Consider the following 27,505-nt stretch of genomic DNA (forward strand, 5'->3'; position numbering starts at 1 on the left):
TGTTTTGTTGTCACCATGGCGCAGCAAAAGTAAAAGGATACTTTAAACTTGACAATTATTGACTAAAGACTTTAGTGTGGTTATGTCCACTGTTGAACCTCACAACTAGCCGTTTTCACAAAATTTGGAGTAAGAACAAAACTGGGAATCTGGCCACCGTTCTACAAAATGTGGACGTATGGTGTTTCCAGTTAATTCATTTTGATTGATCTGATCACAAAGGACTTCATTGTTCGAGGAGAATTCAAGTTGATCAGAGATAATGAAGAACAAAATCAGAAGCTGAGGAATAGGAGACCAGTACGTATTTAGAGCTGCTGCAGTCAGTATCATGATCTTGTTATTATAATAAGATTTCCTGATGCTTATATTCAAAAGAGACACACGGAAAATATAAAATGAAACCTGGAGAACTTCATCCTGTGAAAATCCAGTTTTTATACACATGGCAAAAGCCAATCACTCAGAGCATGTTACTCTTGCTTTTTAGTAGCGAACAGATTCAAGATTAGCTCATCAGAAGGACATCTGCTTTTTCATAGTTTACAGATTCAAGATTCGCTCATCAGAAAGACATTTGCTTTTTAGTAGTGAACAGATTCAAGATTAGCTCATCAGAAGGACATCACTCATCACTCGTTTGAAAGCTCGCCTGAAACAGGCTCTAAGCCCACAGGGACTCTCTCGGCAACAAAAATATGATACAAAACTATTACACACACATTAGCTATTTTGACTATCATGTGAGCGCAGCACTTTCTGCACCTAAAATCCCATTCATCTCGTTGAGTCTGGCTGTCAGCTGATTCTCTCTCTCAACAGACAAGAGAAGACCTTAGAGATGGTGCGGTTGGAAGGTGGGTGCAGGATGCCCAGCGGATGACTGATTCAGTCACCATGAGATCAAGTTGCTCACGCTCACCGAGACCAATAGTGCGGTTCCTCTTACTGTGCATGCCCAACATCCTGGACCCTATTGCTGCTCCTGCTCTCTTAACTTCAACTGGCTTGTTTTCCATTTCTCTGGCTTCACGTCCACAGCATAGAGAAGACTCCGGCAACAGAAGCATCTTATCCAAGCTTCCCTGTGACAGTTGATGACCTCCACAAACTGAATCTATCCTGGAAATGTTGCTTGAGAATTCTAATGTAGAGCTCCCTTGCTCAATTACAGGACCAGGGCTGGAGAATGCAAAGCTCGGCATTGAGGATACAGGGGATATGAATTCCAAGGCATTTGAATCATCACTGCTGCGAAAAGAGAATCCACCAGATAAAAAGCTAGGTGTTGATGGCTCCCCTAGGAAAGAAGAGAATGATGATCTGCAAGTGAAAGTAGGAGACTGAACATCATGAATGATAGGTGATCCAGTGCCAAAGCTGACGTCCTGATCCCTGGTCATTAATGTGGAGAATGAGCTGCCGCCTAAATCCCATTCTTCACAAATTTGCTTTTCACGTTGACTAGATTCTTCAGGATATGGTCCATCATGCTTCATCCAGGAATTATCTACAGAAAAGAAAATCCAAGACTAAATATTTGGAGAAAGCATGGCATGAAAAAAAAAAAGAAAAAGGTGAGCAGTCTTTTGTAGCAGGCAAGAACAGGTAAAATCATGCTGATCAGCTAATGAGAAAGAGAAAGGGGACGTTTCTTGACTTTTAGGCCCCTACCAACGCCAGTCAGTTGCACAACTTATATTTGTAATTCATATGAAGCCCGATAAGGCAAAACACAACCACATTGGTGTGTTGATATTGTGATTTTCTAAAACAATAAAAAAAAAAAGTGAAATGACATAGCTCATCAACAGCAAAAATTATCCACCTGAGGAAAAACCAAGAAAGGGACATAAATGTTACAATTGATGGGACCAACTAACAAAAGAAATATAGAAACTCACTCAGTTGTAAATGACCTGTCAGTTTAAAAGAATTAGGGAATGGAGCCCCGCCTCACCTTTTGGGATCTCAGCCAGATTTCTTGTCTTGTCAACAAGTTTTGTATACATAATCATGTAGTATGTGCATTGAGTTAGAGTTTAGATGCTTCTAGCAGGAAGTGATTAGTTTTCGAGAAATTCATGTAGTGCTAGAAAAGACCAAAAAAATTATAACCATCCATAGTCCCAATGCCTGCTAAGATCATAGAACAGGTTGATTGGATGAAACTATCAAAGAAGCTAAAGAACGCATATCCAGCAAGTAAAATATAAATTGAACCCACCTAAAACCTGCTGAGAAGTAAGCCTTTGCGAGGGATCTGTGCAAAGCATACCCCTGACTAACTCCTTCGCAGATTCAGTTATGTGATCCCAAGGATCAGAAGGAAACCGCAGATCAGCTGCTCTCACAGCATCAAATATCCTTGACTTGGTCTTACCCCAAAATGGTGGCATCCCACTAAGAAGAATATAGAGAATCACCCCTGCACTCCAAACATCAGCAGCCTGGTTATAGCCTCCTGCCAATACCTCAGGAGCTATATAAAATGGGCTTCCAACAGTCCCGTGCAAACTTTGACCTGTTTGAGCAGATCCCAAATATTTACTCTGTTAGACAACTCAAGCTTTGCAGGAGACAATGTTCAATATAACAAATTAAATGAAGAGCAAAAGAAAAAAGAAGAAGAAAGAAACTATACCCGGCTTGACATAGGTTGCAAGACCAAAATCTGCCAATTTAATTGGTGATGATGAGGATTTTGTAGCTAAGAGGATATTCTCCGGCTTCAAATCTCTGTGAACCACTCCATTTTCATGACAATAAAGAACCACTTGCATAAGATGCCTGAAGAGAACCCTAGCCTCAGCCTCGGAGAAGCGTCCATGCTTTTCTAACTGGTGAAAAAGCTCCCCTCCAGCACAAAGTTCCATTACCAAGTGAACATAATCCTCGTCCTCATAAACTGCCTTGAGATCCACAACATTAGCATGCCCAGATAACCTGGTCATTATTTCAATCTCAAGCTTGACACTCCTTGCATCATCTGATGTCACCAGTCTATCCTTGGAAATCGATTTGCAAGCCAGAACCTCTCTGGACAGCTTATCAGTACACACTCGAATAACACCAAACTGTCCCCAACCTAATTGCTCTCCAAGAAAATACCTATCCTTCAGATTAGAGATCTGGTGCGTGTCCAGAATGGTTTCAGTCAAGCTTGAAACTCTATAGCAGTTGCAGGGTTGCTTCAAGGATTCACGGCTGCTGTTGCTCTTGGCAACAGCCATACCAAGTTCTATCTCCCCGAACAGCGCCCAAAATACCAATCAGAATGCCAGCACACAATTCAATGAACTACCGGATTTTGTTTCAGTATCTCAAAACACCACCAAACCTCTTATTGATGCTTAAGTAAAAAACTTTGATGTTTTTCCTCTCAAATTACAAAACCCGCAATAGAGGCCAAAATCCTAGCAGAACCCTTCTTATGACTAGTTCTTAGAAGGAGATAGTGACCTTTACCGTTGATAATGGGATGCTATGTATTTGGAATTTGCGTAACTAGAAGTCTAGAGCATAAACCACCTTAATAAAGGCAAGACCTTAACGTCTCAGCTAGTAACTTCTTCCGATCTCACCTTGATCAGCTAGATCTGAACAGACATAAAAAATAAAAAAAAATCAGACCCAAGGTGTCAACTTTTCTATAATTCATAAAAAACACAGCACTAAAAGAAAACCCACTTGAGCAAACTCTCTCATTTATCACACATTTCGTTCATTAAAAAAAGTTCCAAACTTTAGCTCAGCATACTAAAACCCTAGAATAACCCATCAGCTAACCCACCCCCCAAAAAAAAAAAAAAAAAAACATAAACAAGATCAAAATTTAAAACCAAGCCATTATTTTTTACCTCAAAACAAGACAACCCAGAATTAGATCCTAAAAAGATCCCATCAACAACACCATTTACTCGTGTTAAAACAAAAGAGGTACATAAAAGAGAGGGAGGGAGGGAGATAGAGGAGATGAGTAGAGAGAGAGAAATTGAGACCGTTGGAGCAGGGGATTTTTGAGCTCTTCAAGACAAGAGAGAACCTCCTCTCTCTCTCTCTCTCTCTCTCTCGCTCTGCCGTGTGACTGTCTGTCTTGTTCCCTTTGTGGGGGCTCTCTTAAGTTTTTGTGCCTCTCTTTTTATTTATTTATTTTGAAGTTGAAAGTAGAAAGATTTGCTTTCCTTCCTCCTGTGGTTTCCTCGGACTTCATGACAGGCTTTAGCTTTGTTCAATTAATAAGTACAGCTAGCTGCCTAGCCATTATTTTTTCAAACGACGGATCGTCTGGATCATATACTGCTATCTATGATATTGTCCAACGACAGGCTGTCTAGATTTTAAGAAAACCACCAGTTTACCAAATAGGAGTGAGCCCTCTTAAGAAAAAAAGAATGGGTAATAAAATTTTTAAAATTGGTAAATTTTATTTATATGCTGATTCATTTATAATTTTTTCAAATTAATGGGTTTGTAATTTCTTAAGAACTTAATTTACATATTCGGAACATTTCTCGAACCAACTTTTAAAGGGTTTTTTTTTTTTTAGTAAAAACATTAATGAAGTCATGGGTACAAATTTTGGGTGAGTTATCTTAAATTATAATTGGAGTAAAATGTAATTTACAGAATTAAAAATTTATTTTTAGTATAAAAAAAATATGAAAAAAAATTGGATAATTTAAAGAATTTTCTCAAACAACTTTTTTGTATAAATTATGCCAATATTCATTCTGATTACCACCAATTAGATGTTTTAAGATACTGTTTGGGAATATGGTTATAGTTGCTTTTTAAAATGCTTTTCGTGTTAAAATACATTAAAATAGTATATTTTTTTTATATTTTTTTAAAATTAGTGCATTAAAAAAATTCAAAAAAAATTATTTTTTTTATAGAACACGGTTTATACCGCATTTCTAAACAATCTTTTATTAGAGAGAAAGATACAGCATGGGTTTGCATTGTGATAATTCCTGTCTTTTTTACTTGCTTTTCATCATAAAAATATTAAATTGATATATTTAAAAAAAAATAATGATTTTGATATATTGATATTAAAATAAAAAAAAAAAATATATTTATATATATATATATTATTTAAAATGCATTTTAAAAAAAATCATACACAGACATTATCTGCAACACACATAATAATCAAACATAGCCGACTCATAACCCAGTCCAAAACTTGAATAACGAGTTGAATGGGTTAATAGGTCAATTTAAGAAAAGTTGTTTTGAAAAATAAAAGCTTGCTTTTGTATAACAAAGAAACGACAAGTCTTTGTCCAGATCCCTCTGTTTTGAATAACAAAGAAGAAAAAATTGTGTTGTGCTGTACCAATTCCATTGCTTGTTTTTTAAATTTGAATTTCAAATTTAACATCGTATAAATTTATTATTTTCAATGCATATAAAAAATATTAAATTGATGGCTCATGATATTCTTTTTTCTCAACTTAAAAAAAGATGTCAAGACAATACTATTGTTTTTAAACAAACATGAAAAATCAAAGACTCGGATTATTAACTTAACTTGGCTTGATAGATGCATTTAATCTAACAAATATTAATAATAAAAGACACGATAATAAATAAATCAAACTAAAAAAAAATATGCAACGACCAATTAAAAAATAAATGATTGTCAATATTATAAAAATATATTCTCCTGGTATTCGATAACAAAAAAATCAAAACTCAGTTCTTAGCAAATCAAATGTCTAATGATGAGATTAAAAAAATCAAATAAAAAAATTACTTGAGTCCACCCTAGTTGCCCTGCAAAATACATGATCTTGTTGTGAGATTTAAATAACTTTATAGAAAGCAAAATGATTAAAATAATAAAGTTCAAATCTCAAATAATCCAATATTGAAAGCGAAATTAAAAAAAAACATTTAGTGTAGAAAAAAAACTTAAATCAACTCAGGTTAATCCGCTAGGCTCATAGTCCAAAATACGATCATGATAATTATTTTAAAAGGAATGTGAAAAAAAAATAATGAGGCCCAACCCCTAGCCAACCTTACGATGGATAATGAAATTTTTTTTAAAAAAAATCAATTTAAAAAAAAAACATAGAAAAAAAAATGAAGTCGATTGTAGTTAATTTTCATATCCCGTGAGTTGGGTCATAAGGCCAAGACTAATTTCACAAAAAACAAACATAAAAAAAATCACAAAAAAGAAATCCTTTATTAGTCCAAATACCAGAAAATAAGATTGAAAAAAAAAATCAATCAAGAATGATTAAAAACAAAATAAATCGCAATCAAAATAATAAGAACCAAACTTTAAATAAAAAATATTGATGGATAAAATCAAAAAAAATAATTAATCAAGAAAATGATAAAAAGTAAATAAATAAAAATTAAAAATAATAATGATCAAATCTAATATGAAAATAAAACTAAAAAAAGGTTAGAAAATAAAATTAAAAAAACAAAATTAATAAAAAAATATTTAAAACAAAATAAATAGCATTTAAAAAAATAAACAAATAAAGATCACTTTTATATTCCGGCAAGTCCATGTTATTTTCAAGGAAGGGATTGAAAAAAAAAACCCGGAGCCAAACGGTGGCGCCTCCACCAACATGTATTGGATTGCTACGAAGATTGAGGCACAATACTTCAAAAGTTGTCATGGAAGCCATTGTTTTGTTTTTGAAAACCGTTGCATGAGCTATTAAAAGAGCACGAATGCCACACACATATTGGCAAGCGTGTTACATGCGCCAGCCTATTTTTCCAACCTATTTACCTAGTCCCCACACTTGTATTAGTTTTAATTTTAGTTCTTCAAAACTTTATTGTTTTAAATGAACAAATTTTTTATTTTACTTTGCAAAACTGAGCATTAATTGAGCACCAATCACTTTTTTTTATATAGTGCAAAATCTCCTTATAGAAAGAACTAAAACAAAATATCAAGTCAAGTTCTAAAAAATCAAATTGAAAAAACAAAAACTCAAGAGAAAAAAAAAAAAGAAAAGGAAAATGAACTCCTCATTGATTATGCAAATCATTCCCTAAACTTGGCATAAAAAGGGGTTGAACATTTCCCTAACATTTAAATTTAGTCCATGAAACTCTAATTATTCTAAATCAAATGAATTAAATTTTATTTCCCCCTAAACTTGGCATAAAAAAGAGGTTGAACATTTCCTAAACCTTTAAATTCAGTTCACAAAGCTCTAATTATTCTAAATTAAATAAATTAAATTTTATCTTATAAAATTAAGAATTAACCGATGAATATAACATTTTCTCAAGACCCCTATAAGCACATATGCAAATAAATCAACGTAAATTTTTTTAAAAAGCACATTTTTTGCTGTCTATAGTGTTACGTGTCAGAACTACAGTTTTTTCACTTGAATTTCAATTTTTTTTTGCAAATTTTTATTTTTAATAATGATATAAAGAATATATTTTTAAAATCGCTCGGATTAAAAAATCAATTAATATAGGAAGATATATTTTACAGTCAGATATATGAAAAAGGATATGCAATTTTATTAATTTGATCCCAAAATATTTTGTCAGGGGTCACATTCAAACAAAAAAGGTAACACTGGAAATCATTTAACAAATAGGGGTAGCATCGGATCTTTGATAAAATTATAGGGATGAATATGAAGTTTACCCTAATAAAATTGTAAACCCTGTTCTTGTGTTGTGTCTGGCTAAAACCCTCCCCTTTCGATCCAGCTTCTTCTTTGAATCCAAAAACAAAACCAAAAGAAATCAATCAAATCGAATCCATAAAATTTGTACCTCGTAATCCCAAATGAGAGGAACTACAATCGGAAGACGAATCTATAACCCCTGCAATTTTCTCACAAATCCCACATCCAATCACGCCCCGACCTTCTTATCCTCCTCCCCTTTCTCCACCTCCTCCGGCCGCGGCCGCGGCGCTGGGAATGTCGGGTTTCCACCTGGTGGGCAATCTGAATACGGTGCAGCGGCACCAGGGAAGCCTGACTTGGACGAATCGAAAACTGAGTCATCTGAGTCACAGCCGAGTGGACTCGGTCATGGAAGAGGCAAGCCAGTTAGCACAGGTCCAATTCTTCCCGCCTTCTCCACTTTCATTTCGTCTGTGAAAAACTCCCAACCTGGTGCTGGGCGGGGCCGAGGCACTACCGAGCCGGGACCGAGTCGATCCACCGAGTCGCGTCCCGAGTCAGAACCTCCCAAGATGGCCGAGGCCAATCTGCCTTCTAGTATTCTATCAGGTCTAGGTGGTGCCGGACGTGGAAAGCCGGTTAAACAAGAGGTGCCCGGTGAGCCTGCTAAGGAAGAGAACAGGCATCTCCGGGCCCGAAGCCAACCTCGGAGCCAGCCCCGGACCAGGCTCCAAAAAACCCCTGATGGAGATGATGCTGTTCCAGCCACGACGAAAATGGGCAGGCAGGAGGCGGTGAAGAAGGCAATGGAGTTATTATCACGCGGTGGTGGTGAAGGAGAGGTGGGGGGACGTGGAGGAGGGAGAGGGAGTTTTGTGCCTGGACGCGGAGGAGGGAGAGGTGGAGGTAGAGGTGGAGGTAGAGATAGAGGTCGAGGTAGAGGTAGAGGAAGAAGGGGTTATGGGGATAAAGAAGTAGAATATGGGTCAGGGATGTCTTTGGAGGGCCATGAGGAAGATGAAGAGAAGTTTGCTCAAAGTGTTGGTGTTGAGACTATGAATACATTGGTTGAAGCTTTCGAGGAGATGAGTGGAAGAGTGTTGCCTTGTCCCATGGAGGATGAATATGTGGATGCCTTCGATACCAACTGTTCGGTGAGTGTAATTTGGTTTTCTGCTTTTTTCTTACATATCTTTATGACTGCATTCACACCTCGGGGCTTATGTGGTCTTAATTCTGAAAGAAGAAAACAAATTCTAGTCTCCAACTCTTAACTTTAGAGTTTGTTTTAGCAAATGACCATTGGTTGTGCAAATATGATAAAAATGATAATCTATCTCAATGTATGTATGTATACATTTCAAAATTAAATTTCTGGCAGAGTTTATAGATAATTCGCATGACTCAGTTAAAGAAGCAGTACCAGGTAGAACTTACAAAATGGAATCTACCCTTATAGCTGAACGTTTTCAACATGGTCACTCCTGGCATTGCTTATGATGTTTTGGAGTCTAAGAGGTTATTGTTGAACTATTTGTAAGTTGTTAGTGCAATCCACTTTAATTGTATAATATGACCTGACTTTATCGTGCTTGGTATTTGCATTGAAATTAGGCTGTCGAAATAAGAATAGTAATAAATTGCTTTTGAAATTAAGAAGTTTGCGGTTCCAGATTCATATGCAATTTTGTGCTTGTGAAATTTTTGAAACTGGGTGTGTGATGATGTATGGTTTTATTTGGCTTGTTTGCAGTTTGAGTTTGAGCCAGAGTACTTGATGGGTGAGTTTGATAAAAATCCAGATATTGATGAGAAACCACCTATGCCACTTCGGGATGCACTGGAAAAGGTGAAGCCGTTCATGATGGCATATATGGGAATTAAGACTCATGAAGAGTGGGAGGTACTTTCTGTCATTTTTTTCCCTTGAGACGTGACTTCATTGATATCAGGAAACTTTACAATAACTATGCAAACATTTTTGTCATGTCATATATACTTGTTTGTGAAAATAACCTTTGTTTAGTTGAAGTTTATAATTTTTTTGACACTTCCATCCTACCATATTGACCGTCTAGTGTGCAAATTTCTTCCTAATTTGGGGTCATTACTTGCAACGGTATCCTAAATCTCATGATCATTTACCCTTTGCAGGCTTAAAAGGCACCCATTGCTTGTCATTTAACACCTTGTTGTCTTGTGCTTTATCCACATCACTTTTGTTTGCTCTGATGTTAATGTGGTTGTGAAACTATTTCTAGTGGCTAAATCATTGTTGAACTTTATTGTGTGAAAGCTCAGTAGCATGAATGACTAAATGTTTGAAATTATCGGATATTTAGAAAAGATATATGGTGCAAGAGTTTTCATAATACTTTAATCATGGCATAATTGGGTTTTGATGTGCTCTCATATCCAGAAGTTACAATCTTTCGATGCATGACCCTCATGATTCTAATGATTGCGATGAAAGTCCTGGAATGTGTTTTGTGATTCTGGTGTTCTGGTTTCAGTTTCATCAACAAACAAAAGAAACTATCCAGGAAAGAGAGTGGCTGAGAGGTTTTAGAGTAACATTTTTATTGGTTGCAAAAACCTGTTTTTATAGTACTCTGTGAGAGTGTATTTTCACTCTAGTGACTCCTTGGTATATGGGTAAACTGTTGTTATGCTGACTCTTGCACTATTAATTGCTTCTGGGTTAATCCATCATCACTTAATTAAAAGAATCAATTATATTTTTGGCAGTACCTCTTGCATTGCGACTCATGTGCTTTCGATAACTGGCATGACTAGTTGTCAATTTATGGAATTTTTGCCTTTGTTTCAGAACTTCAGTCCATCTGTAATGGATGATCTTTTTTCATATTTTAAGGAAAAAAGGATTGGATCTGTAACCTGTACCTTCCTAAGTTTAATATCTTTGATCTTTCACATTTACCAGGAAATTGTTGAAGAAACGATGAAGGATGCTCCGTTAATGAAAAAGATTGTTGATTCCTACAGTGGACCTGATAGAGTAAGTGGAAAGAAACAAAAGGAAGAGTTAGAAAGAGTTGCAAAAACTATTCCTGCGAGTGCTCCTGATTCTGTAAAGAGTTTTGCTGATCGTGCGGTTCTTTCTCTTCAGGTTAGTATTTATGTAGACCATGTTCCAAATATCATGCTTGGTGAGGTGATGCCGTGAAGACATCACATCCATTGTCTTACTTTTAATTTCATGCAAAAGTTACAATGTTTGGTCCTTTTAACATCATTGTGCTAAAAACCTAAAACTTTCAAGTAACTGCTTTGGGGTCTGTTGGCTTGTGAATTGTAATTAATCAAATGGCACAGTTTTGTGGTGTTGCAAAACTCCATTGTTTTGTGGCATTTGGGAGGAACAAAACTTTCAGCATGTAAAAAACCATATGACACTGGTTTAACCGTGCTGCTCGCAATGTGCTTATTTGCATGATTACTATAAGCATTTCTACATGAGCAACTTCCCAAATGAGACTTTATATTGAGCCATATGTCATATGTTGTATATGATTTTGAATATTAATTGTGAACCTTTAGTGCCTTGTGTGTGGTTAGATGTCATACGCATGATTGCTTGGCGCACCCTAATGTAATGCCTTCAACCCTAGCAATTCTAGGAATCCCAGTATAGTGCTACATTACTATTTATTTCCTCTCCTTTTGATTTTCGATTTTCAGTTGCTACTCTGTAGTGTTAACTACTTATTGTTGCGAAGTGTAGAAGGAAAATTTTGTGTTTTCTTTGGTTGGTGGTGGAATTCTTTGGGATTCATCCAGCTCATTTGTGGGTAGTTGATCCAATTAGAGTTTGACAGCCTTGTGTCCTTGCGACACTAAACAACATGATTGGCCAATTCCTCTGCCATCTTATGGTCAATTTGTATAGGCAGTAATGGAGCTATTTTTTGGGGTAATCTTTTTAGTTTTGTTGCTGCTACTAATGTGACCTAATCAAAATAATTTTGGTAGATCTTTATCATAAAAAATAAAGTGTGGTGAGGTGGGTGGAATGCAGCATGTATATCAACCTTTTTCTTAGTGATATTGAAATGTTAAAGATGTGTTGATCTGTAAAGACGCCCAGTGCGACCCACTCCTGAGAAATTCGCTTGAAGTTAAATATTGATGTGTCCATAGTTAAACCTGGTCCTGCTAGTGCATTGGAGCCTCATAAAGGTCCTGATGGTAAAGGGATAGGGATTGCTCTCAGCAATCTCAGGCGTGGCAGCCTCAAATGTGAGGGAACTTTGAGCTGTCTTCGAAGTGCTTGAGTTGTTTTTAGACATGTATTAGAGGAGGGCTTGAGGCTGAATTTTAGGAATTCACTAATCATTATTGGTGGCGAAGAAGATGGGCTAGGAGCTGTACAAATGTTTCTGCATCACAATCCATAATTTGATTTTTGCTTTGCTCTTTTTTTTTTTGCAAGTATGGTCTAGTAATAAGAGTATACATGCTCATAGACTCTTTGTGGTTGGGTATTGATTTAGATAAATTTGAAGTTGAATTTTCTTGGGTTTTGAGTCTTGAGGGAGTTGAAAGGTGCATGGGTTAACGTGTTTGGGCCTGTGGTCATTATACGCTGCGACCTCCGTAACATCAATGTGTTGGGATAGTGCACAAGAGTGAAATTTTGAATGGCAATGTTTGCTCAGTTTCTGAATCTGTTGTGCTGAAAATAAAGACTTTTTTGAAGCTGTTGGGGAGGGAGGTTTCTTGCTAGGCATTTCATTTATATCTTTGTGTTGCCCTGCATGATTTGAGTAAGATGCTTTTGGGGAACATGTATTATCTGTTAACAAAATTTTGCAATGCAGAGCAACCCTGGCTGGGGATTCGACAAGAAATGCATATTTATGGATAAGCTTGCAAAGGAGGTTTCTCAGCACTACAAATAAGATCAAGGCTTTTACATCTCAGAACACTAATCATTTGTTGCAGGCTTTTCAATGCCTGAAACTATGCCGACTAGCGAATCAGGACCAAGGATTGATCAATATTTTACCATTTGTTCTAAACAAGCAGAACATTCAAAATAATTTGTTCTGTATGATCTGGTGCTGCAGTGAGCCTGGCAAACAATTCTTTTGAATGCTTGCATTAGAAAGTTTTGAATCTATGGTGTGATAACCTTTTCTTCCCCTTCCCTTAATATTTCTCCCAGTTCTGATAGTTGATTCTTTATATACAAATGGCTTTTGCTCTGGAGTCTGGATGCCATTATGCAGCAAGGACCACACTCTTGTGAGAAACAACCAAATGAACTGCAAATGATGGTTCTTTTCTCACAATATTCGATGCAAGTGCTATCTTGTTTTCTACTTTTTTTTTTCGATCTCTTCATAGTCTAATTAAACTACACAAATGTTAGTAGAGTACATACAAAGTCGCTCCTGGTTATAGCAGAGCTAGCCACAACTGGGAGTTACTGTAATGGTGCAACGTGACCATGCAGTGGAAACGGACTCCAAGGTCTGCAACTTCTTGTTTGTATGAATGCTTTTAAATTGAAAATTATCATTATTTTTTTCATGTTTTTTTTTTTTATATTTTTAATATTAGCAAGTTAAAATTTAAAAAAATAATATTAATTTAATTAATTTTCGAGTAAAAATTAATTAAAAAAAATAAGTTGAATTATAAAAATAAACACGAGAAATAATGAATTAGATAGTGGAGATTATTGAGATGTTATCAACTAGGAAGCATAATTATAGATGTTATCAACTAAGAAGCATAATAATAAAATTCTGCTTGGAGATCAAGATTTGATTTAATCTTATTTTTTTAATTAAAAAGCTCTAATATGATGTAATTTTTATTTTTTAAAAAAAAAAAAACAGGTATTTTTTATGACTTGGCCTGGGTTCAACCCGGTTTGGAAAGAGTTGTTAAAACGAAAATCCAAAATATGACATCATTTGCATACTGTTTTGATTAATTTTAATGACCATCATGCTAGAAAATCAAAATGATCATCATGTGTAAAAGAAAATAAAAATACTAGACAGTTTTGTGGCCCGATGAGATAAGGAAAAGAGGACTGGTTCATTTGATTCCACATTAAACTCTGGAAAGTTGTAAAATCAATCACAAAGTCGTTGCCATGCAGGATATGGTAGGACCTAATTGAGACATTCTGGTTCTCCAAAGTTCAGACCGAGTAACTACACTAGTTAATTACGCTTTCAAGCTTCACTCAATCTTCATTCTCCATGATGCAGAACTTCGCCTCTAGTTTTGTAAATGTCTACATCCACCATCTTGCCATTCCAGGAAAACATTTATATATATAGTCTCCGTCAATGCACTCACCTTAGAAGGCTCCACTACTGTGTCTACCCCATAAAATAAAATAGATATGTGCAAGGGAGTTGCTATCTAGCTAGATATTGAAACAAAGCGAGAAAAATGGATTGCAAACAAGAAGGAAGCTAACCAATTGACGAGGCATGTCTAATAACACTTGACTTAACAATGGATTTGGCGAGGTCTTCTCAAAAGATCAAGTTGTTCTCAGCTTCAAGGAAAGTGACTCCTGAAGATATCTCCCTCACTCAAGAAAAGCAGCTTTCCCACGCCGCGACATGGGGACGTGGAAAAGAAAGAGATGAGCAACAAATCTTTATGTAATATATAAAGCTTTTATAGTATTTATAGAATAAGCACTGTGAATTAGCAAACCTTGGAGATATGGAGTTTAAAAGAGAGATGGAGAGGCCATTTATATTATTCTTGGGTTTGGCTTTTGTAGGCTTGGACTGCGTTTTGGCAGGGGGCGTGTATATATCTCGGGGTTTTTTTTTCATGATATCATTTTCTATTGAAATTCAAGAAGAAGTACTCCTTGATAAAAATAAAATAAAAAATAAACATAAGAATAGCAAATTCTAAGAAGGATTTTGTTATTAGCACTAATATTACCGTTTACAATTAGACCAGCACGGATTGAGAATAACCCTAAAGAACAAGATAGCACTTGTGTTGAATCTGGATTAATTACTCTAAAATCTTCTTAATCCTTCATGTTTAGATTTTAATTTAGACACCATTTCCCTATGCAGCTGGTGCATCAACCATGAAATCTTTCAACAGAGCATGTAATGCTTTAGCCTTAGAGGGCTCCTTCAGCTCTACAACATGGTAGCCTCCTGTGCTAAAATGACCCACAACTCTCACATCTTTCGTCACCAGCATGTCCACAAATTCCATCTGGCGATCCATCATTGGATCCCCATCGCAGCCAGTCACCATTACTTTCCATCCCAGCAATCTCACATTCTTCCAAAGCTTAGATCCACCATCTACCATTGGATTACAGTACTCATGATCACGGTCAACGCCCAAAGGCAATGCCAAGTTCCACATGAGATCGTTAACACATAGTGGCAAGTGAGGCTCGTTGACCAACTTCACCTCTGATCCAGTCCTTTGGACCCCACCTATGAATGGATGATGCAATATCAGACCTTTGATCTTCAAGGGCACAAGATTGTCAGCTTCCTGACTTACACATAAACCTGCATGGTAAGCAGCGTTAGCACCGGCACTACTGCCCATGAGAAAACATCTAGTATAATCAACATATTCTCTTAGCCAATCTTCCTGGGTGGTTTTGATCCACTGCAAAACCTCCATAGCATCATCATAGGCCGCCGGCAGACGGTGCTCGGGAGCTAGACGATAGTCAACGGAGACAACAGCAACATGGAGATCAAGAACCATGCTTGAACAAAAATCATGAAAAACCGTTGAACTTGCACTACAATTGATAAATCCCCCTCCATGGAAATAGACTATAAGAGGGAGCTTGCTAGTCGAAGATGAATCAACTATGGTTTGCCTAGGCAAGAATATGCGAACCCATGTTTTTTCCGATTGGTTAATGATGATGTCTTTGGAGAGGACAGGAGTAGGGTCTTTGGGGTCAGGTGACGGTGAGGAATTTGGATATCTGTTGGGGTCACGGGTGATTGTTCCATCGGGGTTAGGGATGATTTGAATGTGTTGGTAGGGATCGGTAATGGTGGGATTGGAGGGTGAAGTTTGGCCAGACATGGTGGAGTACTCTGCTAATGGAAGGGTAGCTGTGATGCTAGCTAGGCTTTCTTAATTTATAATATGCTTCGATGGATCTTGAGATAGCTGTGTTTTTGGATTGTAAATCTCGTCAAGTGGGGAATTCGTATTGATTGGTGTTTCTTAGTATTGATCACCTGACTTTGATAATCTTGCTTGGTCACGAAGAAAGAAAATATAAAAATGAGCATATCATAGAAATTTTGAATAATACTTTTAGACTACGAATTTATTTATCAGGTTGCTTTAGAAATTATGAAGACTTACTCCTTAAGTTGACATATCAGTACAAAAAATGTTTAATATATATATATATATATATATATATATATATATATATATATAAGCATTTGTGAGTAAATCTTCTATTGAAATTATATCTGTAATTAAATTACTAGCCTAATACTGAGGCACACTTATTTTTTTATATTTATTTATCAACCCATTAGAGAACCAGACCCGACCCGCTCGACAAATCCATATATCAATCAATCACCAGTCAATTACCAAACACGTGTCGATGTCCCAAAACAACAGGAAAAATAATATATCCTCCTAAAAGAGGATAATACAGTAAATTCCACATCATCGTCAACTTGACGCTTTCTCCTTTCTTCAAAATCCCCAAATCAAAAATAATTTCTCACACGAAATTAGGGTTTCCAATTATTAAACCCTAAATACCCGCTCAAATTCGATCGGTTTAGTATTTTTTTCATGATCAGATTCAGCTCGAAGATTCTGAATCGAAATACTCAATCTTGAATCAATGGATTTTGACTATAACGGAGGCAACACCACCAATACAAACAAGCGAGTTTTTAATCGACTAGGAGGGGGCCAATCGGCGAACGACGCGTCAAATCACAATCACCTTCAGCAGAATCAGAAGGTCTGTTTCCATTGGAGAGCTGGGAGGTGCAATCGATTTCCATGTCCGTTTCTCCACCGTGAACTCTCAGCACCGCCGACGCATGCGGCAGTGAATGGCGGAGTAGGAGCGAAAAGAGGGTTTGTGGGGAATGATTCGTCGTCGTCGTCGTTTTCGGGGAGGAGGGGTAATAATGGTAATAATAGTAATTATAGTAATAGTTGGGGGCGGTTTGGGAATAAGGGTGATGGGAGAGGGGTAAGAGGGGGAAGTGTGGAGAAAGTGTGTACTTACTGGGTACAGGGGCATTGTAATCGTGGTGATACGTGTAGGTTTTTGCATTCTTGGAGTTTAGGTGATGGGTTTTCTTTGTTGACTCAACTTGAAGGGCATCAAAAGGTTGCCTTTTTTGTAATTTTTAGGTTTTTTTTTGTAATGGGTTTTTATTGTATTGGATTGGGTGATTGATTTTGTGGATTTTGATGTGAGCAGGTGATTAGTGGGATTGCATTGCCATCTGGGTCTGATAAGCTTTATACAGGGAGTAAAGATGAAACTGTTAGAGTTTGGGATTGCCAGTCTGGACAGGTTGGATCTCTTACTTGTTTTTTCAGTTTAAATTTCAGTGAAAATTTTCCATGTTAAGTTTGTTTTTCGGTAAAAATGAATACTTGTATTTTGAGTTGCTTAGGTTTTGAAAAAGTATGACTGTGGTTGAATTATAATGTTCTGTGTTGGTATTAGCAATGGTGTTTCAAATTGTTGTTTCTAATGTTTGTGTTGTATCAATCCTCTAAATTGTGTTTAATGCTAAAGGCATGCTTGTAATTCGAGCATGGTTTTGTTCAGAAGCAAGGCACCATATGTTTCAGTATTTTTCTAATGCAAATGTGCTTACTCAAAAGTTTTTATTGAATACCAAATCATAGATTTTGCTTGTGGAATGTGAATGTGATTTTAGTGGATCCATTTTTAGTTGATTTTAGTGGTTTCATTATTTTTGTTTTAGATATTGGCACGATAGAGGAATGAAGTCAAAGACCTAGTGATTTATTTTTATGTACTTATTTTTTCCTCCGCTGAATGTTTAGTAACTGACTTGCTTAATGGATGTTCTTGTGCCTCTGTTATGTTTGCAGTGTATGGGTGTGATAAATCTTGGTGGTGAGGTTGGTTGCATGATCAGTGAAGGTCCTTGGATTTTTGTTGGTACTCCAAATGTGGTCAAGGTTAGGCAAGGCTTTTCATTGTTGTTGACTTTTATTTCATATGATTGTAAAACTATTTTGTTATAATGTGTACCTTCATGAGAATGGCTCTGACACATCTTTTGCAGGCATGGAATACACAGACTAACACAGACCTGAGTCTTACTGGGCCTGTGGGACAAGTGTATACTTTGGTCGTGGGTAATGATTTGCTATTTGCTGGTACACAGGTAATGTTCATTTTCTTAGGATTATTCATGTTCTCACCAGATACTGCATGCCAGGTTATTTTTCAAGTTGGAAAGTGTCTTGCTCATCTTGTTAGTTATTTTGATTGCATTATACATGCTCGCATTGAGTTATGCCTTAAGTTGAACTTTGTTTGGTGTATGCTGAGTTAGGATATGGTTTTTGCAAAATTACTGATAACCTTTGTTTATTTGCCCCAAGAAATTCAATACCGCCCATCCAGGGTGGTGGGTGGGTGTTTGTGCATGTTATTAAGTTTGGAATTGAGAAATAACTTTGACCCCCGAATTTTGTTGATGCAGGATGGGTCAATATTGGTATGGAAATTCAATGCAGCTACTTACAACTTCGAACCAGCTGCATCGCTAAATGATCACAAAATGGCAGTTGTTTCATTAGTTGTTGGAGCTAATAGACTCTACTCTGGTTCTATGGATCATTCTATAAAAGTAAGTTGGTTTAGTGCCATGTGGAATTTTATCTTCTGATTTTAATGTAGAATCTTCAGTGGTTGTTAGGCCATAGTAAAGTGGCTTGAAGTTTCCCATTTTCCCTTCTTTCTTCCTTTCTATAACTGTTATTTCTTGATGCACTTTCTGTTAGGTTTGGAGCCTTGAAACTTTGCAGTGTGTACAAACGCTGAAGGATCATACTTCAGTTGTCATGTCACTGCTATGCTGGGAGCAGTTTCTTCTATCATGTTCGTTGGACCAAACAATAAAGGTTTGCTTTATATTAATATCATGCTTCTTTTTTTTTCCTTTGACTGGTATAAGATTATTCAGTTGCTCCTACCACTGTTTTTTGTTCAGGTGTGGGCCGCTACAGAAAGTGGAAACTTAGAAGTAACATACACTCACAAAGAAGAACATGTAGGTTATGCAGTTCCAGTCATTCATTTTTCACTGAATTTCAATCTATGGATATAAATAGAACATTAATTAAATAACGTGGTGAACATTAGTCCCTGATGTCTATTTCTGGGCATCCAGTCCGTCACGATGCTACTAGAGAGATCGCTTTCATTCATGACCCTAATGCCATTTTAATTTTGGGACGTTGTTGTTGCCGGTGGACTTCTAAAAATACCAGGTTTTTCAGGGATGGGATGGGATAGGGTGGGGTGGGGGACTGGTGAAGTTTTTGTGGATGTGAATGGTCATTACATTTTGGCTTGAATCTCTATGTAGGCAGCTGCTTAGGTGTAGTGTGTGTTCGGTATTGTGGTGCAGGGTGCTTTTTAATTGAAAATGCATTAAAATGATGGTTTTCATGCTTATTTGTTTTATTTTTGACATCAGTACATGACAACTACCCAAAAACACTTAAAAAAGCATCAATTTGATGCTATTTCAGGTGAAAAGCAATTTGGAAAGTAGGTTGTAACGCAAAAACAAACACTCAAGTGGATAAGGATCCAACACCAAGAACTGTTGGTTGTTCCTATAGTGTAGCTTTTTGATGTCTCACAAGCATGATCCATTCATCGCTTAGATTTATAGAGTGTTTATTAATCGTCACATAGATGGTATTATGAAATATGAATTATATAAGCACTTTAGTTTTGGGTTTTGAGGGATGGATGCTGATTACAGAAACATTAAAAACATCAATATTCATGATAAAATGGTCAAGCCATGTATAGATCTATTTCAATCCTTTTAACAGTGATTCAGAGCTTTTCAATTTAAAATTTTAGACTAAAATGATAGTTCATAGACTTACACCTTGCCTGCTGCAGGGCCTGCTTACCCTTTGTGGGATGCATGATCTAGAAGGCAAGCCAATCTTGTTATGCTCTAGCAATGACTCTTCAGTCCACCTCTTTGATTTGCCATCGTGAGTTTTCAGCATTTCCTCTGTGTTTTTTTTTTTTTTTTTTTTATCCTTTTCAAATTGTATTTATATAAAAATTTGTAGTTTTGTATGTCAGCTTCTTTTTTGTTCCCCCACATATCTTTTTGTTGACTTTACTGTTCTTTCTGTAATGCTTCTACTCATCTTCAGGTTTTCAGAGAAGGGCAAAATTTTTGCCAAACAAGAGATCCGTGCCATTCAAACAGGTCCCGGGGGCCTATTTTTCACTGGCGATGGCACTGGTCAAGTGAGAGTGTGGAATTCTGTTGCTGTACCAACTGCCACAACTTGATGGCCATTTCTATTTTTATGTGTCATCATGTATTTTTCCTTCTCTATTATTTAATTTTAAACCCTTTTCTTTTCATGGGTTCTCGTGTGATGTAAGTTTGCGGGAGGAATAATTAAGTAGAGATTGCCAGTTTTGGGTTCCTAGTGTTAGTGTGCCACCATAGTTCTAGAAAAAAGAAACACGTTCAATATCCAAGTTGTACTTGTATCAGTTGAGAACTCTGAATCTGGCTGAAGTAAATTCATAGCATTCGCTGCAATCTGATCAATCTATGTCAATTGAGCCGATCCAGAATATGTTTGAAAGAATTGCTTACCTTTGGCACCGTCTCTCAATGATGCATCGGATATGTCTTCAGGAATGTACCATGACGTGTTGTTCGTGTTCAAAATTTGCAAGTGAAGCCCTCTCTCTCCTGTTGCATACAGATCTTGTACATGTTTGTATATCTTTACCCGATGTTGTATTTACCACGCGGTGTTTACATTTCCTAGTGTGAGGTTCGATAGAGCAGCTATAGCTTAACATCAGAATTTGAAGTATTCCTGCTGCAGTTTTGTTTTATGAGTTTTAGCGAGCTGACTATGTTCTTATAAGAAACAGCATCCTCGTTCATATTTCAGTAGGTTCAGCAGAATAGAGAACAGCTGAACAGGATGACTGGATGCAATTATGAAATTGAAGCCACAAACCTACTTTAAGCCTTGGCGAGGGATCCGGATTCCAGACAGAGCATCCCTGACTACTCTGCAGATTCAGATATGTGATAATACCTCAGCAGCTGCTCCCGAAAGTCCTCACGAACTCAGACCTGTTTGCGTAGAGAAAACATGTAAAACTTGCACTGTTGACTGTTGCTTCAAGGATTCAGTGCTCTGTTGCATTGCTGCTTCGAGTACTCGTACAGCTGCTGCTGCATGGTCGCTTCAATGATTCATGTCAGCTGTTAATGATCCTGGCATAGGCTGTAGCCATTCTACATTTCTCGAATCAACCCAACAAAAACCAATTAGAATCCCTACTTGCGATTCTTATCTGCTTTTATGATTTTTTTTCTTCTATTCACGGAAGCTTTTGTTTTGGTTTGAAGCTTCAGCCGAGTGTATGTTCAAGCTCTTGTGAAGATCACGATCCATGAACTGCTGGAAGTTGACAGGAACGCTTAACCTGAAAGGCATGACCGCGATTTGTTATCAAATATATTTAGTTTTTATTTGGGAGTGCGGCTCAAGGTTTGCTAAAATTCAATTTTGTTTTTGAATTGTTTTAAAGTGATGATACAAAAAATAAATTTTAAAAAATAAAAAAAATATATCATTTTAATATATTTTTAAACAAATATACTTTGAAAACAACCATTACTACATTTGTTATCATGGCTAGAAGATAAAAAATAAAAATAAAAAGAGAGAAAAAGAGAGAAATTTGCTGCTATACAGGGCTTTCTTCCAGCAACGAATGAAATTAAACAGCAAGAGAAAAGATGCTTTTTTGCTGATTTTCCAAACTTATAATTCGTAAACGGAGGCTTTCTCCGTATAGCTTTATTCCATTTTTGCGTCATATTCTCAAACAAGTTTTGACGTGGAGGAAATAACATATTAAACATGACCTTAATTAATGGCAGTCCTGCCACGGGCACTGGTTTCAAAGGCTTCTTCAACCTCCTTTTGAAGAATCTAAACTATTGGGTTATCAATGGTTTTACACTTTGATTTTGCGTCCGTTTGTTTCTGGAGTAGAAAATAGAAATTATATTTTATAATTTTTTTAAAATTATTATTTTTATTTAAAATTATTATTTTATATATTTTGATGGGTAGACGTTAAAAATAATGTTTTTAAAAAATAAAAAAATATTATTTTTATATATTAAAAAAATCAGTGGGACAGTCATGTCATTATGGCCCGTTCCTGTGATAAAAGTATCTCTGTTACAGGAATATGTTTCCATGATGATTAAAGCGAAGTTTGTTCTGATACAACCATGGCATCCATATAATGTGTACATTAACTGTATCCTCTCAATCAACATAGAGGTTGCAAACGATAATCAGAGATCATGGCAGCAATGAATCGAAGAGTGCAGTCGTGTCTGTCGTAATTGTGAAATTTAGGCTGGAATGCAAAAAAGCTCGAAGTTTGCTCGTGTCTGTCATAGATGTGACTCTGCTTCTGCTTCCCCTATATCACGCAGCTGTCTTGTGCTCTCAACAGCTCCTGCTTCTTCATTTCTTATCTTTCAATCGAAATTTTTAATCTATTTTACGTGGTGAACCCTTTTATTTTTTCTTGCTCCTTGGTTCTTTTCAACGATGGACATCCCAACTAAGCCAATGAATGGAGAGGGACTGGTAGGAGGCCACAGGAGCTTCCTTCTACTAAATGAAAATGGAGCTTGTTGGGTTGGATAAAAATCCATCTGGAAAGGAGGGAAAGAAAGAATGGCATTTTCGCCGAGAGTCAAATCTCCTGCTCAAACGAATATAAGTAAGAACCTCATCTGATAAAAAAAAAAAAAAGGTGATAATAGGAAGGGAGAAATGCACATGGTAATGGTGATGTCATATGTCAGGCAAAGCAGCAGGCGAAGGAGAAGAAGAAAACAAAGCTGCTTGGCTTCTAGGAGTCAAAACCCTTAAAAATTCAGCCCTACCATCTTCCTCCTCTAGGTAAGGCTCATTCTCTATTCATGTCATGTAATTCAAAACACATGAACTCTTTTGACTTTTTGGTATTAGCAGGCAAGAATCTCCTCGGACAATGCGCCATTCCTTTTCGGAGAACTCGCCAGTGAGTGAAAAATATGATTCCCAAAATGAAAATCATACACATGACAGAAATTACAGTAGTGAAGCAATCCAATTACTACTGCTACGGTTTTTCGGTGATAGGAAATTACAGTGACAGTCCTACAGTTTCAAAGCATGCGATGCTTGTCTATCAGAATGTGCGTGTGTAGCTTCTGTTTGTGGCTTCATGATGAGAAGCTTCATTGCTGAATACTGGGGAGCTTAGACTTTCCCTGGATCCAGCTTGAAGGTCAGATCAAACGAAGCAATGGCCCCGGGTTGTCGTATGGATGATTCTCCTGATGAAACACTTAAAGATGGTAACAAGTACGTGCAAGACTCGCTTGATTTGACGAGGGAGCTCCTGCTGCATCACAATCTGAAGGGAAGATAACAGGTTTTACATCTGTGAACGAGCAGTTTTTTGGATGGGTAGCAGAGTGCCCGAGGAGGCTTCAGAGCAAATATGACAGCAGCAGGTACGAATTTGCAAGTGAGTGCAAGAGCCTTAAGATCTTCTTCAATAATATCCCGGAGAAGGTGACGCAGCATACAGCGAAAGACAGAAAACTAACGTTTCTCAAGCTTTAAAAATTATACTCCTCAATTATAGAGAGAAACTAGAATTTCTTAAATACTAAAATTACAACTAAACTACAGGGAAAACCAGCTGTCACGCGTCTTGCGTCGGGATGGGTGCAAAATGCAGATGAAGGACACCGTGATTTTACCACTGAGAAATTAAGCTGTTAATGTTACTCAAACCATAAAAGAAGAGGAGTATTTGTGAGTTTGTTTGTAGTATAATTGTGATTATTTTTTAAATAATATTTTGTGTTAAAATATATTATGTTTTTTTTTAATTATTTTTAATATTAGCATATCAAATTATTTTAAAACACTAAAAATATATTAATTTAAAATTAATAAAAAAAAAAAAAATTTATTTTTTTAAAAATACTTCTAAAACACAAAAACAAATAAGCCCACTAATTTTCTCAAGCAAAAACTGAAGATCAACAAAGGATAAATGCCAAGTAGCTTAAACAAATTTCTCAAATTAAAGCTCTTTACATAAAGAATAACAGGTGAAAAAGCTCAAACTTATTATTTCTTTATTAAATATCAGTTATTCACGAGAAAATCACCTCTTAATTGTACCCTGATTAAAATAAATAAATAAAATGATGGAATATGAACCCATGGAGCACTTTCTAGTGATATTATTAAAACTACACAACCTTATCCTACTATAAAAGAAATTAGGATTTTTTTTATGTTAATTTTAAAGTACAAAAGGTAAAGTTTAATTGCACTAAAATCTTAGAATATTTTAAAACTAATTATTCTATAATCTTACATCTTCATTTTTCACCGTAACATGTTATCGAGTAATCACCTCGCGGAACACCTTGTAAATAAACACACACTTAGCCTCTCATATATCTTTACATATAATTTAAAACCCTTATTTTTTATATATTCCTCTCAAGTTTTACCGCACTTCCTTCCTTATACTTTATTAATTTAAATGAGTAAAAATAATGATTAAAAGGTTTGAGGAATTTTTATTGTATTAAAAAACTCTAAAGAAATATTATATCTTGGAAGAAAAATGTATTGTATCGTGAAGCATTTTCTTTCTCAAAATAGCATTATTGCGTGCTACAATACTAAGATTTTTATAAACTCTTACTCTTTTTTATATTTACTTTTAATTCTAGTTATTTTATTATTGAATTTAGTTGCTGTTTTAATATTAGAAAAGAAAACAAAAATCCATTTATTTACCTAATTCTTTTTATTTTTTAATATCCTAACATAAAATCCAATGAATCGCCCCATGAAAAAGTTATCCTCGTCTAAAATCCAATGAATCTTCCCATAAAAAAGCAGTTGGATGAATATGAAGAATCTTAATATGAACGTACCGTATCACCAAACACACCGGAATAATCTTACTGTTGATGTAATAATCTTACAGTTGATGTAAAAATGATAAGTTTCAACTACTTTTGTCTACCTTAATATGATTCGACTCTTACAAGTGTTTTTTCTCTTTATCTTATCTCTTCTGATTTAATTTAACATGAAAGATTCTCTTTAATTGAACATCACCCCAACACGTAGTCTTCCTTTTTAGTGATATCTTGCTCTCACGCATCGATTCCAGTTAGTTTTTAGTCACTTCAGTAGAAGCTAATAGGCATAGGCATAAAGTTTTGCTGTCACTTCCAAAAGTTGTAGCCTTGAAATTTTGAAAATCAATGATATGCTTAGAATGCAATCATCAATTAATTATTGATTCTTTTTTTAATTCAATGTTGGTTATCATCTCATTCCAATAGGATGTGGCCATTTTTAAACTTCAAATTAATCTCAATCCATGAAAATTTATCATGAAAAAACATAATTAATAATTAAAAAAAACCCAAGTTAATTTTTAATGGATGGATGCTGATTGTGAAATGAATGTTTTTGGATCATCAAGATTAAATTTAAATAATTTTAAAAAATATACTTTCCATATCAATCTATTGCATTTGTATAAATTTAATATATCTTCCTCTTTAATTCCAACTTGTTAATTTCATTTGCTAAACTCCAATACAGGGGTCCTAGGTTCACAGCGTGCTTATTTTTCTGTTAAAAAAATATTTTTAGAAATTTATGAATTTTATTTTTATTTTTTTTAATGATTCCAGATTATTCTAATATATTTTTAAACAAAAAACAATCACCACCATAACTGTTATGTAATTTTCATAGATTAAGTCATTAATTATGCTGGCGCAATACATGATTTTGCCAATCCTTGATGAACAAGGATGGTCGAATTGTTTGCTAAACAATTAATTTAATTGCATTGAACTTGATCTCTTATTTAATTTAGTTTAAGTTTAATTTATATAATGAAGATGTTTTAAATATCAGGGAGTCAACGAATCAGTCTTTATCTATTACATCAGAATAATCCTTAAAGATACAATTTCGTAGCATTTCTAATGGAATTCTCTACCTTGTTTAAATGGTTCTTAATTTCTTGGACCTAAGGAAGGCCTTAACCAATAGTTATAATATATTTTTTTTTTTTTTAACTTTGAGAATGTAACTTAATTGATTAAATTTTAGGTCTGCTTTTTAGAAGTCATTAATTCGAGTCTTACAAACTTTATGATCGTTAACTTCGGAGCCCGTAAAATTAGTCAAGATACACACGAATTGACCTAAACACCCACATTAATCTAAAAAACAAATATATTCGTTATCATATAATAAAAAAAAAACTTTTTAAAACTTTATCCGTCAAACCAAACATGCTCTACAAAAACTTCATTAAGGGATTCAGGACAAGAATTGGCCGTTGAAAACAATATTATTGAAGATGGTGCATTCAGATTGAAATCATTAATCTTGAATATTATTTTAATAGAAGTTGGCTAAAGAATTTTATTAATAGAACTCAGGTGGGGTCTAGCGTTTACGTTAAGAGGATGGAATGAGTTACACTATCAAAATAACCTAAAGTAATTAACATAATTAATACGAGTTTTGAGATTCTGTATACAAAATGTAATTAATTAGTGGTTAAACGGTGAATTAGAATTTTTAGTAAGATTAATACAAAATTATGATGTGTTAATTAACCAAAAACTTTTAAAATTATAAATGTACCAAATCATAATTTTAACTCCGCACTATCATATTATCAAACACGCCGTATAAGTCACCCTCTCTTTTGCAACAAAGAAAAATCTTTTTTTTTTTTTTTTTTTGTACTTATGTACATTAACCTCTCTTACAATTTCTCTTGATAGCGATTACGAGGAATTGATTGGACTTAATAATTTAATCCATGACCTCTTCAAAATTGGACTCTAGCTACTTATAGACATTTTAGGACCTGTAGGACTAGGTTTGGAGCTATCAATATGTGCAAATATGCATAATTAATTACATATGCCCTAGCCCAGCCCCTCACGGAGTCTCAATGTTTTGTCGACGCATGGACTCCGGCAGCACTACATGTCTGATGTTTTTTGGACGATTTTTGAAGGCTACAGTTTCTCGATAGGTAGTGAGAGGTGGGGAAGTCCTATTTCTTCACGCAATATCCCACACTAATTTCAGCCCTTCGCGAGCCTCCTTGTCCCACACCAGAATCCTCACTCCTTTTCTCCACCCATTTCTTCAGTTGATCCGCCATGGAAAGTTACTAGTTTTTTCATCATCTATCTAGTCATTAACACAAATATTAAGAGATTCGAGGTGGTAACACTCTTTATATGATTTATATGAACATGAATCACGTAGATTTTTTTTCATTCACATTTTTTTTTTGTATTGGATGCTTTTTTTTATTGAGTTTTTTTGCTTGCTATTTAATAATTGTAGTTTGGTTTTGTAAAATTCATAGTGTTTGGATTCTGAATAGTGAAGTGCCTTAAACTTTTTTTTTCATTAACATAGGTCATCCTTCTTTTTATTATTAT

General features: G+C 35.5%; 4 protein-coding genes across 5 annotated transcripts; 2 read left to right on the forward strand and 2 right to left on the reverse strand.

Moving 5' to 3' along the window:
- Positions 1 to 392: 392 nt before the first annotated feature.
- Positions 393 to 4,160, reverse strand: LOC118056403 (calcium-dependent protein kinase 26). Of its 2 annotated transcripts, none has more exons than XM_035068601.2 (4): positions 4,002 to 4,160; positions 2,645 to 3,599; positions 2,228 to 2,524; positions 393 to 1,510 (listed from the first exon to the last, which is right to left on the reverse strand). In XM_035068601.2, the coding sequence occupies exons 2-4, from the start codon at positions 3,231 to 3,233 to the stop codon at positions 816 to 818; spliced, it is 1,581 nt and encodes a 526-aa protein (XP_034924492.1). In that variant the 5' UTR covers positions 3,234 to 3,599; positions 4,002 to 4,160; the 3' UTR covers positions 393 to 815. The 2 variants fall into 2 exon arrangements, with proteins under 2 accessions (XP_034924492.1, XP_034924491.1); XM_035068600.2 differs by having other exon boundaries at positions 3,861 to 4,148.
- Positions 4,161 to 7,680: 3,520 nt separating this feature from the next.
- On the forward strand, positions 7,681 to 12,818 carry LOC118056404 (uncharacterized). Its single transcript, XM_035068603.2, has 4 exons — positions 7,681 to 8,794; positions 9,394 to 9,543; positions 10,585 to 10,770; positions 12,482 to 12,818. Exons 1-4 carry the CDS (start codon positions 7,799 to 7,801, stop codon positions 12,560 to 12,562), a joined length of 1,413 nt encoding a protein of 470 aa, XP_034924494.1. The 5' UTR covers positions 7,681 to 7,798; the 3' UTR covers positions 12,563 to 12,818.
- Positions 12,819 to 14,552: 1,734 nt separating this feature from the next.
- Positions 14,553 to 15,944, reverse strand: LOC118056405 (carboxylesterase 1). Its single transcript, XM_035068604.2, has one exon. The coding sequence runs from the start codon at positions 15,720 to 15,722 to the stop codon at positions 14,721 to 14,723; it is 1,002 nt and encodes a 333-aa protein (XP_034924495.1). The 5' UTR covers positions 15,723 to 15,944; the 3' UTR covers positions 14,553 to 14,720.
- Positions 15,945 to 16,304: 360 nt separating this feature from the next.
- On the forward strand, positions 16,305 to 20,479 carry LOC118056406 (zinc finger CCCH domain-containing protein 48). Its single transcript, XM_035068606.2, has 9 exons — positions 16,305 to 17,013; positions 17,107 to 17,202; positions 17,754 to 17,843; positions 17,951 to 18,052; positions 18,374 to 18,520; positions 18,675 to 18,794; positions 18,884 to 18,943; positions 19,813 to 19,910; positions 20,079 to 20,479. Exons 1-9 carry the CDS (start codon positions 16,513 to 16,515, stop codon positions 20,218 to 20,220), a joined length of 1,356 nt encoding a protein of 451 aa, XP_034924497.1. The 5' UTR covers positions 16,305 to 16,512; the 3' UTR covers positions 20,221 to 20,479.
- Positions 20,480 to 27,505: the final 7,026 nt, after the last annotated feature.

The sequence above is a fragment of the Populus alba genome, chromosome 15 (genome assembly GCF_005239225.2).
Source record: "Populus alba chromosome 15, ASM523922v2, whole genome shotgun sequence".
NCBI lineage: Eukaryota > Viridiplantae > Streptophyta > Magnoliopsida > Malpighiales > Salicaceae > Populus > Populus alba.

Excerpts from the sequence above, each read along its gene's own strand:
- LOC118056406 (XM_035068606.2), top strand. The coding sequence starts at position 16,513 with ATGGATTTTGACTATAACGGAGGCAACACCACCAATACAAACAAGCGA. Across the intron at positions 17,014-17,106 it reads AACTTGAAGGGCATCAAAAG|GTGATTAGTGGGATTGCATT; the intron begins GTTGCCTTTTTT and ends TGATGTGAGCAG. Across the intron at positions 19,911-20,078 it reads CACCTCTTTGATTTGCCATC|GTTTTCAGAGAAGGGCAAAA; the intron begins GTGAGTTTTCAG and ends ACTCATCTTCAG.
- LOC118056404 (XM_035068603.2), top strand. The coding sequence starts at position 7,799 with ATGAGAGGAACTACAATCGGAAGACGAATCTATAACCCCTGCAATTTT. Across the intron at positions 9,544-10,584 it reads AGACTCATGAAGAGTGGGAG|GAAATTGTTGAAGAAACGAT; the intron begins GTACTTTCTGTC and ends CACATTTACCAG. Across the intron at positions 10,771-12,481 it reads GTGCGGTTCTTTCTCTTCAG|AGCAACCCTGGCTGGGGATT; the intron begins GTTAGTATTTAT and ends TTTGCAATGCAG.
- LOC118056405 (XM_035068604.2), bottom strand. The coding sequence starts at position 15,722 with ATGTCTGGCCAAACTTCACCCTCCAATCCCACCATTACCGATCCCTAC.
- LOC118056403 (XM_035068601.2), bottom strand. The coding sequence starts at position 3,233 with ATGGCTGTTGCCAAGAGCAACAGCAGCCGTGAATCCTTGAAGCAACCC. Across the intron at positions 2,525-2,644 it reads TGCAACCTATGTCAAGCCGG|GTCAAAGTTTGCACGGGACT; the intron begins GTATAGTTTCTT and ends CTGCTCAAACAG. Across the intron at positions 1,511-2,227 it reads TACTTCTCAGCAGGTTTTAG|ATAATTCCTGGATGAAGCAT; the intron begins GTGGGTTCAATT and ends TCTTTTCTGTAG.